The sequence below is a fragment of the Lingula anatina genome, chromosome 10 (assembly GCF_051362555.1).
Source record: "Lingula anatina isolate TDL-2025a chromosome 10, LinAna3.0, whole genome shotgun sequence".
Taxonomy (NCBI): Eukaryota; Metazoa; Brachiopoda; class Lingulata; order Lingulida; family Lingulidae; genus Lingula; species Lingula anatina.
In genome coordinates, this window is record NC_141776.1 from 4,764,731 (window position 1) to 4,780,298 (window position 15,568).

Below are 15,568 nucleotides of genomic sequence, written 5' to 3' on the forward strand. Positions count from 1 at the left end.
CAATATAACCGAGCTTGGCCAACAACCATGCAAAGCAAACCATGCAAAGCAAGTATGATGCCTATATATAAAAAATATTATAAGTTATTACCCAAACCACACACGGAGGTGACAAGAGTATATCAATTTTATGGCACTTTATACCCACAGGAAATATGAACACCTGTAAAGATACATGGTTCTCTTCTGCACAGGTGCTGAGGGGCCGGTTTCACAAAGTAGTAGTTAGTTAGCGATCGGTAGTTAGCCTCTCGCTAGTTATAGTGCCGTTTCACGAAGCAGTCGCTAGTTCTCTCGCTCGTTATTGTCTCGTTGTTACCTTGGATATTTAACGACTGGTCAGACCAGTCGCTAACTCTAGAGTTTCATCGTACGCATGCGTAATGAGTGAAATAATAAGGTTGCTTAGTTACCGTTGTCTGTCGTTTGTCTTTGTATCCAATATGGCGGCTACCTTTCTTGCTAACCGTACCGCCAGACGGCAACGTAGACTACGACGTTTTCATGAAAGGCAGAATCTATTTAGAATATACACACGATGATGCAATTTACGAGAGGTTGCGCCTAGCTGTGACAAAAAGAGCGACAAAAAGGTGGTGGAGATCCTTTACGACGACCTCAAAGCAGACGTTCTTATGCATTTCCAACCACTAAAAATTGGAGAGTAAGTGCTTTCGTGACACTTTTACGCAAAAGTTCCACTTCCGGCAGACGGTTTCGAGACTACGGTGAGTAACGAGAGAACTAGCGACCGAACTTTACGACTGAACTTAGCGATAAGTTAACTACTGCTTCGTGAAACACCCCTCGAAAATCGCTAAGTTTGCTCGTTAGCGAGGTAGTTCAGTAGTTAGTTGTTCTAACTAACTACTGCTTTGTGAAACCGGCCCCTGGACTGACGGAGGAAGATGCTCTAAGGCTGAACTTATATATGTCCAATTTACCATGGCACATGCAAGACACTTTGTCCACTCAATATGACTACCGTCGCCTGACACCGTGGCACCATTTCTTTGTCTTCGTATTGCAATAAGACGAATTCACAAAGGCATTGCGAGTGCTTAACGGAGGCGTGCTGACTTTCTAAGGCAAGCAGCCAGCTTCGTAAATTCTTCGTGAGGCTAGAAATACCCGATAACACCAATTATCGCAAAATATTAGGACTAAAATGACAATTTGCAAGGTGTCCTCACAATGGCCTTACTGAAGAAAAATAGACAGAACAACAACACAAACAATTACTTCAAAAAAGTTAAGCACTGCTCACGAAGTTGCTTCTATGTACCTGAGCCTGAGAAATTTTAAAGACATACGACGGATTAAGTCGCCCTTCAGCCGCATCGCCTACAGGAAAAATTGCAGTTCGCGGTATACACACAGGCCATGAAACGCAAACTTGGGCACACCCTAATGCTAAATGTGGGTAAATGTGGTGACATTTGGTGGTGTATTTTCAATCATTTAATGGGCACTTCTTTGCTTCTGTGGAAATCACAGTGAAACCTTATACGAATATATGAAATCTTATACGAATTTTCGTACGATTTTTTAAATGTATATATCGTAAGTGGCTACGTCGACTACGTTTAAATGTTACGTGCGGGTGCAGTGCCATTTCTTGACATAATCTTGAGGTCACGTGGAGAAATATCGGGGTTTTGGTTTAAAAATGATCGTACGCAGCCCTTTCAGTACTAGTGCAGTTGCCAAACGCCTTCCGTGTGGCTTCCTTGAAGATGGGCACATTGTCGGTGCTGACCCCTACGATTTTTCCACCCATGTGGTCAGATTAAGGAAAATCATTATTTCAAATATATGCAAGTGAATTACAGTAAATTTTGAACATCTTTCCTATTGCAACGCCTTCTAAACCACCAAAGAAAGAAGGGGAACTGACTAATAGCAGGTTTAACCATGATCATGATCATCGCAATTCCACAAAACAACGCCCGTGCGGGAACTGTACAATGTCATCTACGATAATGCTACTGCATAAGGGCTTACGATTTCAAAAAGTTGTCATAAGTTTAAGCTTGACAAGCTCCTAGAGGCTTTGGAGGATGTGAATCCGTTCGACTTCGCAACCATCTGCATCCGCACAGACGCGGCGCTCGAAAAGGGATTTACGGGCAGTATACAAATACCGTGAAAACATCGCATGGCAAATGAAAAATAAGCTTTACCTGTAACTGCTAGTATTAATGACGGGATGAAATCTTTATCCGGAACGAGAAAGCTTTCTGTCCGGAGGCTGATTTTGTGCAGAACAGAGAGTGACCATTCATTATCTAGCACAACAGATATGCAGTTAAGACCTCTTTCAACCAGTTGTTCGACTTGTTCACTGTTCTCAGGCAGAAATAACACAACACAATATGGCTGCTCTGACCCAAATGATAAGGTATCTTTGGTTTCATCAAGTATATGGATGTCGCTGCATTCAACTCCCCTCTCTTCAAGTTGATCACGAATTTGTTTTACTCTGCGTTCGTCATCGATGTTACATACCAGAGCGATTTTGTTCAAACGTGTTGAACTGGTGGCCATTTTCCTGGAAAAATACGAGATAAAAGATTTTTCGCAGATATTGAAATATAGACGATATATCGCATCGCGGAGGTTTTCTTTCACAATGATCCCTACGAACTTTAAGGATACGATATGTTGACTCGCTTCGTTCAGTAAATACAAAACAAGCAAATCGTTAAGCCCCGTCACGCCTTTCGTTAAAAGGTATGTATGGGAACCATATATGAAATCGATTATATCCACAACTTTGAGTGTATGGAATCACCTTTTTTCCAGCGTATGAAATTGAACATTTAAGCAGCGAACGAAACTATGTTTGAACATGCTCAAAACATTTAAGGGGGTTTATTATTGTGCTATGTGAACGCAGTATTTTCCCTTAATTGTTTTTGTTATGCTACCAACCATACAACTGTAAGATTGTGTACTTTACCTAAACCGTTGTCTTGGTTCTTCAGCCAGCATGTAATCGAGAAGCTCATGCAATACTAGCAGAAGGTCGTGATATATCCAAATGTCAAAGATTTTTTTCCATCTCAGTGATGTTTTGGTTCCTAAAAAGTACAATTCAAACAGAAATCAAATAGTGATAAGTTCATTATTAATTCAATACATACAATGTTTATCTTTGGGTCGCTATGGGACTGTTTCCCGAACATAAACAACCTGTAAGCATTTAATGTTGTGGTTAAGGTTATTGTAACCCTTTATTATCATCCAAATACCGAAAAAGAGTGTTTTCCTGCTGTTAGTCCATGACCATATTATTTTAGTCAATATTCATAAAATTTATTACAGCCACACTTATATAGTATATTAGCAAAGATATTCACGTTATTTTACTGTAGTGGAACACAACAAAATTTAGATAGGGAATTTGAGAATCTACGTGGGTTAATTAAAACAAAACTGATGATGATATGTCGTTCATTTTGTTTAAAATATTACTTTTTGCTTTTTTGTAGCTACTCATATAGCCACTGGATCACGAAACATGTTCATGACTTCAGTGTAAGGGCAGGAAAGAAATATATGTTTACACCTTTTTATCGTTATTGTGATCTGTTAGTGCTCCGATAATGGCACACATACAAGCATATTCAAATTAAATGCTTAATTCGCTTTCTCAATATTTTTCTTGTGTCAACATCTCCTTCAGCACCTTGGTTTTGTTTATATATTTCATCACCATGAAAAATATCAGAGCCTTTTTGACAAGCCTTCCATAAAAGTATACCATGTAAATACGAGTTTGAAACCTTACTTCAGTAACTGCATTTATTATTTATTCGGTTACCTGTTGCAGCAAAATGGACTAAACACTCCCTCCAACAAGAACGTGTTGTTGTGATGTATTCGAATTCCATGACAACAAGAGGAGCTCGCAAGGGTTCTACATCGACCAAAAGAAAATGAAACCGTCGCTTAGTCTCCAAGGCTTCCATTAAAAAATGTTTCCAGCTTTTGTTTCCGGAAGCATGGTCTGAGTAAACAATTACGAGCTTTTGGCAAGCTTCTCCGAGCTCTCTATCTTTATCTAACTCTGTTCGCAGAAGGCAGCGAAGTCCATATGTCTCTAATACTGGTTTTATTTGCTTTTCAACTAAGTCTTTATCCTCGCTGTCAAGTAACAGGATTAAATCGTAAGCGGCCAATCAACCATTATTTTATCACTAGGTTCCAAAGAGCATTGCTCATCATCAGTAATGTCAGGAACGACATCGGGTTTTGATCTCGACATGCTGGCATTGGCCTGCATTGCTTGATCTGGAAGACAAAAAGCACGTGCACTTCTTTGTCATGGTTGCAGTGCTCAGCAATGTCTGTTTTTACCAATATATCTAATCGTATTATTTATAAACCAAACATATGGACTAGATTAAAATGTCATAGCACATACACACACACATTCACACAAACACGCAAGGCAGTAAAAGGTGATATATATTTAGCACCTATGCGACAGATTTTCGGTGTTTTTTCTCTGGATATGCCGCTTTTGTCGCTGAACACTGGTGATAGGAGATCGACACCAAATTTCGATCTCGACATGCTGGCCTGGACCTCCATTTCTTTATCTGGAAGATAAAAAGCACGTGTACTTCTTTCCCCATGGTTGTGGTGCGTTGCAAAGTCTGTTTTTTAAACGTTTCTTATTTTATAGCCATAATTGCCATTTTGGTGACTCATCTCTCTTCTTTTTTTCTCTTTCTTTCTTTTTTTCTTTTCTTTCTTTCTTCTTTCTCTTTCTTTTTTGTCAATTACAGTATTGATGTTAGTTTGAAAGTCTGAGCCCAAACTAAGTGAAACACACTACATACGTCACCTGTGGAATTGCAGAAATCCTACCTTTTTCCGGTAAAGAAAGCTCCAATCCTGTACACGTAGGAGTAGTGTAGATTAAGACTTCGATAAAAATAGCTGTAAGTATCACTGTCATTCCTTTCTCCAATTCCCAATGGGATATTTTGGCAGGTTTCAATTTGTTATCTATTTATCTAAGTTCATGTTTTGTACTGAAACGGGCACCAATTAAATGTTCTTGTATATGGCACTTATTTTCAATAACTTACTCAGACCAGATGTAGAATTTAAAATAAGTTAGTTATCTATTACAGAAAAAGCATTACCTCTTTTAATTTTGCCGATTTTCTTTGGAACACCGGTCTCCAAATGAAGTGCCTCGTGTAGGCGGAAGTCTGGTATGGTCTTAATTATCACATCACGAATAAATTCTGCGAAGTAAATAAATTGTAATTGATTACTGATTCAAGCTGCTGGCATATGTATGAAAGAGAGAAAGAACGACTTTAAGAAATGCATACTTTGGTAAAATCCAGTTAAAGTTTTCGTCTTTTAAGTTATTAAAGTAACTTTAATTTGCTGAAGATTATAATGCAACATGTCTTGTTTAGATATTTTCCGTAAACATTAACGCATCCTTCTGTAACACATTAGTTTTTACCGGGTGTTTTACGTGGTTTCTTTACAGCCTCCACGGTTATACTGATATCTTCTTCACGCCCGAATGTAGCTCCCACAATTATACCGATATCTTCTTCACGCTCCAATGCGCCACATAGTTTAACGGCTACGGAACCTCCGCAGCAGAGATCTACAACTTCTTCCACTGACTTCTCTGAATCACAAACGACTGTGAGGGTAATGTTGCTGTTTTCAATGCGAACATCTGCAACATATCGTGTACCATCCTCAAGGCAGTCAATGGCAGTGGATATGTTATCATCTCTGCTGCAGAGGTTCCGTTTTTCTAATCTGGATATGTCGATTATGTCGTTTAGCACTGGTTTCAGGTAGTCGACATTTGCTTCTGAACCCGACATACTGACTTGGACCTCCACTTCTTCACCTGGAAGACAAGGAAGCATGTGTACCTCTTTCCTATCGTTGCACTGCATTATAAAGTCTTTTTTAACAAATGTATCTTATAAAAGTAGCCGTTTTGTGAAATTGTGGTCACATTATCTCTCCCTCTCTCTGTCATTTACACCTATCATTTCAGTACCAAAATGTCAGTCCACGCCAACTTAAATACACTACATAATTCACAAACGTCACCTGTGAAATTGCTGAAATCCCACATTTTTCCGTCAAAGGAAACTCCAATCCTGTAGGAGCAGCATTGACTTCGACTATGATCAAAATATATTTGGGTGTCTCTGTCATCTATTTCTCCCGGTTCGTAAGACACAATATCGATCCATTGGCCCCTTATAAGTTCATCAGGCATGCATCGCTGAACTTTGCAATGTAAGTGACGCCACTGCAAATATGGAGCTTGTGTTGCAAAACTCCACTCAACCACTGTGCCCGCAACAATTTTATGTCGCTTCACTTCCAGTTGAGGCATGATTCCACGGGCTAAACGACAAAAATATATTGAGATAAATAAAGTGTATTTACTAACCTATATTTTAAATACAACCTAAAAAATCTACGAACCACAAGGGTGAAATTTATACACATTTAACTATGCCTGGGTGTCGAACAAAGTACAAATAACGCCCATTGTATTTTCTTGCATGTTTTGAAGGCACCTGCCAAAGACGTGCTACTCTAGCTAGTGCATACATCAGCCGGCCACCCCCTAACCCCAAACCCCCACATACCACATACACGAGCACAGTTAGATTGATAAAATTTAAATCATTCCAATTATTACATAACTGAGTATGATTTTATATTAACCTGCTCGGGCAAAGTTCTTGCGAGCCTCTAGGTAGGAACTGTACTTCATGTAGACGTCCAGTTTCAAATCGGGTAAGTTTAAGGATTTCAAAGCGCCCTCGGTCGTTACGATGGTTGACAGGATCTCTGACACGGTCCCATCTGAGCACATTTCTCGTAACTCTGTAAACGTCCCGTAGGACTGGCAGACCACGCTCATTACAATCTCACAGTCCCTGAACTCACGAACAGATCTACCGTCGTTGTTTATAGGTCTCAACCTCATGGGATGTTTATTTGCCTGCTTATCAAGAAAAGCAGCGACCTTTGGTTTATTTCCATTGCTGAAATGCGTTTCAGGTTCTAGACGAGCGTGGACGTCAGCAGCGACCCCTATTTAAAACATTATATTTGCACAAAGAGCGCATTCTCAACGAATTAAGCCAGGCTTTACAAAGCCGGTGACCTAAAAATGGCGGACGTACATGAAAGAAAAACCGCCTAATCTTTTAATAGTCTCTCCGCCTCTCACACGCCTCCCCACACGTCGTCCCTGCGGGGTACAGTAATTAAATCTCGGCTCCGAACATTAATATTTCCGTGAATATCTCTGGTGATATTATCTCCGTAGATAGTCGATTCATTGCTGCTCTACGGGCCAAATTATTCCTTTTTCGTCTCTGTTTTCAAAGATAATAGAACAGAAGAGCTTTTTTCCTTCGATCGCCTTCAGCCGCCATGCTTTCTTCACCACGAGTTTAACTGATGAGCATGCGCACTTAATATTTCTCAGGTAGCTTCCGCATGGCGAACGGAGACGCGATTTAATTACTGTACCCCGCAGGGACGACGTGTGGGGAGGCGGAGAGACTATTAAAAGATTAGGCGGTTTTTCTTTCATGTACGTCCGCCATTTTTAGGTCACCGGCTTTGTAAAGCCTGGCTTAATTCGTTGAGAATGCGCTCAAAGAGAATTCCGTTAAAAATAGCATCAATGTAAGAAGCAAAGCTTTTATATATTTTTTCCAGTTTAAAATAAAACCACTTCCAATGGTTACAGATGTACATATATTTCAGTAATATAACTATTTTCTAAAAACTACCATATCTATATTAAAAAGTGAATGACAATGTGCCTTTATTAATCTCCTACCTGTTCTTGTTTCTCGCAGCAGGTTCTTATACTTTTCGTCAAGATATAATCCTACTTTGTATGATACAACCTCGCCTTGCGAAATCCAAGCTGTGTCAGTAAAAGAAGGATTTGCATTCGTGTTGGGCGGTCTTTTTAGTATGATTTTCTCTGTCTGCTTCTGATTGCTTTTATCCATGCACCTTGTCACCCTTGTGTATACGAGTCTCTCCACTTCTCTAGGAATCTTCCATTTAATTACTCTAAATCCCTGTTCTACAGTCACCACGACCTCCGGTGGCGGCATATTACCTGGAAGGTATGTTGAAGCATCATTATGTGAGATATCAGGTCACATTAATGTAAAATGTTATATTGACCAAATAAAACGACAAATTTACACCAAAATATTGACCGAAAGGCTAACAAGACTACTAGATGAAGCGCAGTCAAAGGAACAAGCAGGTTTCAGAGGCCAGTGCACCACTACTGATCATATGTACACTGTCAACCGGCTCAAAGAGAAATGTCTTGAGTATAACATTCCACTATGTGTAGCATTCGTTGATTATGAAAAAGCCTTCGAATCAGTAGAAACCCAGTATATACTAGCATCCCTGCAAGATCTAGGGACCGAAGATGGATACGTAGACGTCCTCAGAGACATATACACCGATAGCTCTGTAACAGTCAAACTACACAAGACCACCAATAAGGTCAGGATCAAGAAAGGTGTACGCCAAGGAGATACAATCTCTCCTAAACTGTTCACAGCAGCATTGGAACGTATATTCAGGGATCTAGACTGGCAGGACAAGGGCATAAACATAGACGGTACCAGGCTCAATCACCTTAGGTTTGCAGACGACATCATAATAGTAGCAGATGATGCAAAAGACCTCGAAGAAATGCTACAGGCATTAGCAGATGAAAGCGCAAAAAGTGGGCTAAAGATGAACACCAGCAAGACAAAGGTGATGTTTGGACCACTAACCACCCCTTGCACAGTGAAGGTCAACACCAAAGAGATAGAAGCAGTAGAAGAGTATTTTTTCCTTGGGCAACGGTTCAGCCTTAGTGATCGAACACTGGAGAAAGAAATCCAACGAAGGATAAAAGCAGGATGAGCAGCATGTGGGAAGCACAATGACATCTTCAAGAGCAACCTTCCTACCTGCCTGAAAAAGAAAGTGTTCAATGCTTGTGTGCTGCCGGCAATCACCTATGGTTCAGAGACCTGGGCACTGAATGCCTCCATGGAACACAAGCTACAAGTAGCCCAGGGAAAGATGTAAAGAATTATGTTGGACATCAGTCCAAGAGAGCGGAAAACGAATGTATGGTTACGTGAACAGACCAAAGTTAAGGACGTACTGCTCACAGTTAAAGAAATGAAATGGAGGTGGGCAGGACATGTCAAAAGAATGAAGGACAATAGGTGGACAATCAGGCTTACAGAATGGACCCCAAGGTATGGACAAAGGAAAAGAGGATGGCCGGTCAAACGATGGAGGGATGAATTAGATGACTACTGGAAGTCTTGGAAGAAGAAACCTTGGCCAAACTGGAAATCTGAGGCTCGGGATATGAAACAATGGAAAAAGCATGCTGAGGCCTTTGTCCAACAGTGGAACACTATAGGCTCTAAATGATGATGATGATGAAAACGACACCCTGCATATTAGAATCGCGTTGTATTCTACTAAAAAAAATAAAGGGTCTTTTGCATTTTAGATGAAGAAGTTTGACTCATCCTTACTGTTTTATAATATGAGCACTTTTAAGACAAGGTCATTATTACAGGGGTATGTATTGGTTGGCATTTGTATTTTAATAAAGAGAATTGGAGGAAACAGGATTGTGTCGGAAGTGCAATTTTTACATATGTGCAATCTGATATGCCTATATCCAAGTATTGTTTTGTATTACGGTAAGTGCTGCAATTATAACGATGTTTGAGTGTCCTTAAAGGACTTTGGGAAAACCAGGAAGTACATTGCAACTAACAACTACTGTAAATCGCAACGAACCTCGATCGTTGTGCGATGATATATCTTTTTTAATATTCTGACGAGTTTTAGATAGTTAATGTCAAGCTGACATGAAATTCTTAATAAAGGATAATACTAGTAGACTTGTTACACCGGGGAACGTACTTATCAGTGATCTTATGCCATGACAAAGATGATATTCTGGCAGCCTCTTTTCTGAATTGAAAATCACAAGCAGTGGAGACTGGTAAGCAATTGCCTTAGGCTGTCAATCAATGGCCTTGAGAACTGGTCAGATTGGATCTTATCTACCTGTCAGAAGCGCTTTTCCAACTGAGTATTGAATAATAATTAATGTCAATCAGTCGTCTTGAAAAATTATTATCTCATAATCATATTACTGTCAGATTTGTGATCACCTTACCTAAATTTTTTTTCGTCTTCTTGGAAAGGTAATATTGTTATCTTATCAGTGTAAAACTTCACCATATAAATGTTTGGCGAATTCATCACATTTAGTATACATTCTTGCAAAACATATGTAGTTCACTTTACCTCTCGTTTTTCTAAAGATGCAGAAAAATTAGAAACATTAGAAATTGGAAACAGCATAGTCACGATAGAGGTTAAAAACCTAGGGGTAATTTTGATAACAGGTGTGATATGGCAATGGCCGTGGGTTTTGAATGTTTTTTGTTGTCATTCCTGGTAATGGAAAGAGTAGAGGTGGATCTGCTGGACCTGGTGAGATTGGACGAACTTGGATTGAGCATAGAGTTAAAATATGAAAGGCATTCACCTCTGGTGAATTTAAAAACAAACAGCAGTTATTTAAAAACAATTCTCTGTCGTACTGTAAGCCAATGTAGTTCGAATAAGATAGATGAAATGTTTCATCTGAGAGGGGATTTGGTCAGTAGTCGTACTGCAGCATTTTGGACAGATTGCAGTTTTTCAATTTGATAGGTAGGAAGACCATACAGTAGACTGTTTTTTTCGTAGTCAAGATGTGAACTTGTGAGGGCATGGACAAGCCTGTCCATTTGACATAACATAACCTCAAAGATTAATTCGGTAATTTTAATTGACACGGTTGTTAGGTAAAATGTAGTTTTATCTATGGGTATGTTATTCAATCTCATTAAACATAATTTGCTCAAGTGAGTATCTCGAGATTTTAAGGTGAGCAATTCAGTGATGTCATGCTTCGTTTTATGTAAGCTCTGTTAGCCTGCTCGTAAACGCTTTTGATGTGTGAATAGTTTTCAAGATTGACGAGATAGATTGATCGGTGTCAAGTATATCTTTTAAGACAATTGAACAGATCACTACAAAAACTAGTCTACATGTAAAGAAAGATAAACACTATAGGGCGCCATCATAGATTTTAGAGGAAACTGTTAGTTTGAAAGTCATCAACTTTTATTTAATATAAAAGACTATAAAATCAGTTTTAGATAATTTCGTGGTATTCTGTTGTAGTGATTTCATTCAGCTTTAAGATGTCTTTTTTATCATTTTGATAGCTGTTTTGGTTTTAGAGAAAATCTCAAAACCGAAAACGGTATTTTTCTCCCCAAAATGCCGCTAGTGCTGGACACTGCGCTTATAGGATTTTTGGGAAGTATGTTTTACTTTTTAAAACAGCAAGAAGAACAGGGGCGTTATTTTTGTGACTTTATCCGTTTTGTCATTACCCGCCTTTAATCTAGCGACATCAGTTGATGGACCCGCAGCGTGCTGTTGAGTGCGTTCAGAACAAGCTGATCCTCGGAATAACAGATCCGCAGTTCAAATATGACCGACCCACTTAAAAGCAATGCCGACTAATGTCCTGATGGTAAGGTCGCCTCCTTTCAGGGGCCTAGCAATTTAATCTCGGAACCGAGATTTAATCCGTGTAATGGCTCCTGTTGGGACCATCAGGGAATTAAGTGGCGGATTAGTTAGTCCTCGGATTCTCTGTTCTGAATGCATTCTTATACTAAATATATTTAATTTTATGCCATATCAAAAGCAATGAGTAAAACAACATATGTAATAGACACACCATCAAATATGCCAACGTGAAGGCATCTACTGTATAGAATGTAACTTACACATGAAGCAATGCTGTATCTCGTTACTCTGTGGACTAAACACCAGGGCTTCTTCGCTACTGCCAAACAGTAAGTTCCCATATTTTGCTCGGACTCTGATTGTAGTGTTCCTTTTTGGAAGTTCCTCAAGATGGTCAAAATGTAAATGACAATTGTAATTTGTTCCTTCCAGCTTCCAATCTCCCCTTTTTTGTATATCATGATTTGTCAAGTAAACCACGGCGTCCTCCTTAATGAGTGGGAAAATGCGCGACAGACATGAATGTTGCTCCGAAAACTCGCACTTCAGAACGGCTACGTTTGATTCGGCAATTTCAGTTATTGATTGTAATTGGGGGGCTTTGGCTACGCGTACACGGCAAATCCATTTCATGAATTCAAGAAACACACTTTTCTTCGCAAATATCCAAGCCAATACGTCAGCAATTACAGGGACCATCCAACATAAAAATGTCCATGCTTTTGGTAATACGTAAGAGAGAATATACCTTATAGATTCCCACGACACCAATGCATTAAAAGGGTTCACGGACACAGTCGTGCCGTTTGTAACTTCCATTATTACAGCATGAACCCTGACTATGTAAGATAGATCAAAGTCCTGACTGAAACAATTAAAAATGGCTGCCGCATCGACCTATCAATGCACGCACACCCTATCAAACAGACATTCGTCCTTTATCTAGAAGTGTCGTCCTCGATTAAGGACGACACTTCTAGATAGCCAACCTGTTTTCCGGTAGGGGTTATCGCTTTAGCAACCTACATGGTTATGATTAAATGCAAACTTTGCTGCGATAAGGTTTTGATACAGGGCAGTAAACCTGCCAAATAGACTAGTATACTGAGCGAAAAAAATGGCCTAACCCAGGACAAATTACAAAAAATTGTAATGATGTTTTTTAGAAAGCTAAATATCCCAATTTTAACATATTAAAAATCTAGAAAAATCTAAGTAGTGGAAAATGGTTTTTAGGGCAGTTTTCCAAGATGGCCGCCAATATATTAAGTCTCTATAGGTAAAGGGGGTCTTTATTTTTTAGGAGTATTTTTGATGGAATAAATGGGGTTAAGACCTTGAAATATATCCAGGCTTAGAGACAAAGACCTTTTTGTTTAAAAGAAAAGCATATTTGATAAGAATTATTTACCAAAGGTCATTGGCTTAGGGTCAAAGGTCAGGCAAAGGTCATTTGTATAGATTTTTACCTGAAATATTGCCTTAAAGTTTGCAATAAATGTTTTTGAAACTTTTTAGGTGTTTATTACAATTATTACATCACTCACAACAAATCTATGAAGTTTGGCTGCAAAATATGTATTTTTAGGAGAAATATGAGACAAATTGTGAAAAATCAGATGAATAAAAAGTATGTATAAATGTATAGGGTACCTGTAGGTATTAAATGTTGACTTCTCTTCATTCTGGGGACAAATATTTCTATGTAAATGTCATATAATATATAGAAAACACTTGTTTTTTTTAACATTTTCTTCTTACACCATCTACATTCCAGTTCAATGCATTTTTCAATATGGCCGCCAGTAAGTGCATTCATAAGGTTTTTATAAGACATAATTTTTTGAACGTTTTTTTCAGTAGGGACTTATTTAAAAAAATGTAATGAGGTATTTCAGAAAGCTTAATATCCAAATTTAAACATAATAAAAATCTAGAAAAATCTAAGTTGTGGAAAAAGGTTTTTAAGGCAGCTTTTCCAAGATGGCCGCCATTATATTGCGTCACTGTAAGTAAATGGTGTTGTTTAATTTAGATAGAAAAACCTAAAACCTCGAAATACACAGAAAGTTTAAGAAAGGACCTATTCACCGAAAAAAAAGCTTATTTAATAGGAATTATTCACTAAAGGTCACTGTCTCAAAGTTCAGGCAAAGACCATTTCTAGAGATTTTCCCTAAAGTGTTGCCTAAAATTGCAAATTATGTTTTTGAAGATAGGCAATTGAATTTGTTTGGGTGTTAAATATAATCATTATTTCATTCACAACAACCCTGTGAAGTTTGGCTTCAAATATGGCCATTTAGGAAAAATATGAGTTTAAGTGTGAAAAATCAGACAAATAAGGATTCCGACAGGATAGGACTTCTTTTCATTCTGGGAACAAAAATTTCTTTGCTAATATCATAAATATATGATATATGAAAAACACTTGTTTGTTTGTTTGTTTGTTTTTGTATTATTTAGTGAATCATAATCTTCTGAGCCTTGTCCCAAAGCCATAATTGCTCGCAATGTCTTGCTTTTTTCTTGCTTTTCAAGTGAAATCTAGGTCATCCCTGGTGAAGACTGTTAGGTACTAAATGACTGGTCAGTTATTTTTAACTAAGATTCAAATGGAATAAGACATTGAACTAAGTGTAGGGACAGGATGGCAATACATTTTAAAGGAAATAATGTCGTTTACCTCAGGCAAGTTTATTTTGGTGCATGAATTGGATAAAGAGCTCCTTTAAAATCATTTTATTTAATTTATGTCCTGGCCAATCTATTACTACAACAAAAAGTGGTAAAAGACCATAAATGTACTTTTGAGCTTATTTTTTATTCAATTTTTTTCTTCAAATTTGGTAATTTGTATCCGCCATTTTATTTTTGGCGGCCATATTGTAATTTTGTTGAGGCTATCTGCATTTGATTTATTTGGAGAGAAGTGGCACAACATCCCTTTATGCATTTTGTACCATTTTAACAAGCTTTTGTTGAAACCACCTGGAGCAAATCTGCACCTAATAACTGTAGATCTCTGTACTGGTGGCCATTTTTGATTTTCCCCAAAAAATACCTTTTCCACTACTTGGATTTTTCTAGATTTTTAATATGATCATATGGACCACTCAAAGACTAAAAAAAAAACATACTACAATTTTTTTGCAATTAGTCCCGGGTTAAACCATTTTTTGACAAAATGTGTGACCTAATGTGCCGTGCACTGCATAGATGCTAAAAATAAATAAATAAATAAATAAATAAATAAATAAATAACAATTATCGCTGGAAAATGTATTTTAAAATAATTTGTTAGTGTAATTAGTGTTGTAAGTTTTGATACAAAAGATCAAATGGTTTTCCACTTATATTGTTATCTCTGGATCTGGAAATGTACTGCAACGGCGACAACGACGGCAACGACAGACACAGATGATGGATGTGACGGTACATTAATTGGATATTAGATTCAAACCCCAGCATTATACTGCATTTTACATTACTTTTATTTAACAAAAACTTTACAGCGACCGTGGCGTCCTCAGCGATACTTGAACGTTCTGTGTCCGATCGAAGCGATCACCGTGCTTCCTTTGAGCGTCTAACAGGAACCTCATTAGTTTTATGGTCGCACAAAGAACGCACAAAGGGCGCCTTCCAGCGTTAAGGGGGTTTAGAACATGGTCAAATTTAAACATCATTTCAGCTGTGTTGAAATATGTGTTTTGTGGTTATATCTAACTGAATGTATTGTTAAAAGTAACCCAAATGTTAACCGCTTGGATTGGTTAGAGGCCAACTGATTTTGATACAGTTAGGTCAGCTGAATATAACGCAGTCAAGAGCCTGCAAGCGTTATATAAAATCACCAAATTATTTTGAAAACATAAAACGCTAGTGA

At 38.2% G+C, this 15,568-nt stretch overlaps 1 protein-coding gene across 1 annotated transcript; it reads right to left on the reverse strand.

Annotated features, from left to right (window-relative positions):
- Window positions 1–5,483: 5,483 nt before the first annotated feature.
- LOC147759431 (uncharacterized) lies at window positions 5,484–12,575 on the reverse strand. Its single transcript, XM_086997451.1, has 5 exons — window positions 11,940–12,575; window positions 7,871–8,161; window positions 6,739–7,110; window positions 6,109–6,411; window positions 5,484–5,899 (listed from the first exon to the last, which is right to left on the reverse strand). The coding sequence occupies exons 1-5, from the start codon at window positions 12,496–12,498 to the stop codon at window positions 5,484–5,486; spliced, it is 1,941 nt and encodes a 646-aa protein (XP_086853577.1). The 5' UTR covers window positions 12,499–12,575.
- Between the last annotated feature and the right edge of the window lie 2,993 nt (window positions 12,576–15,568).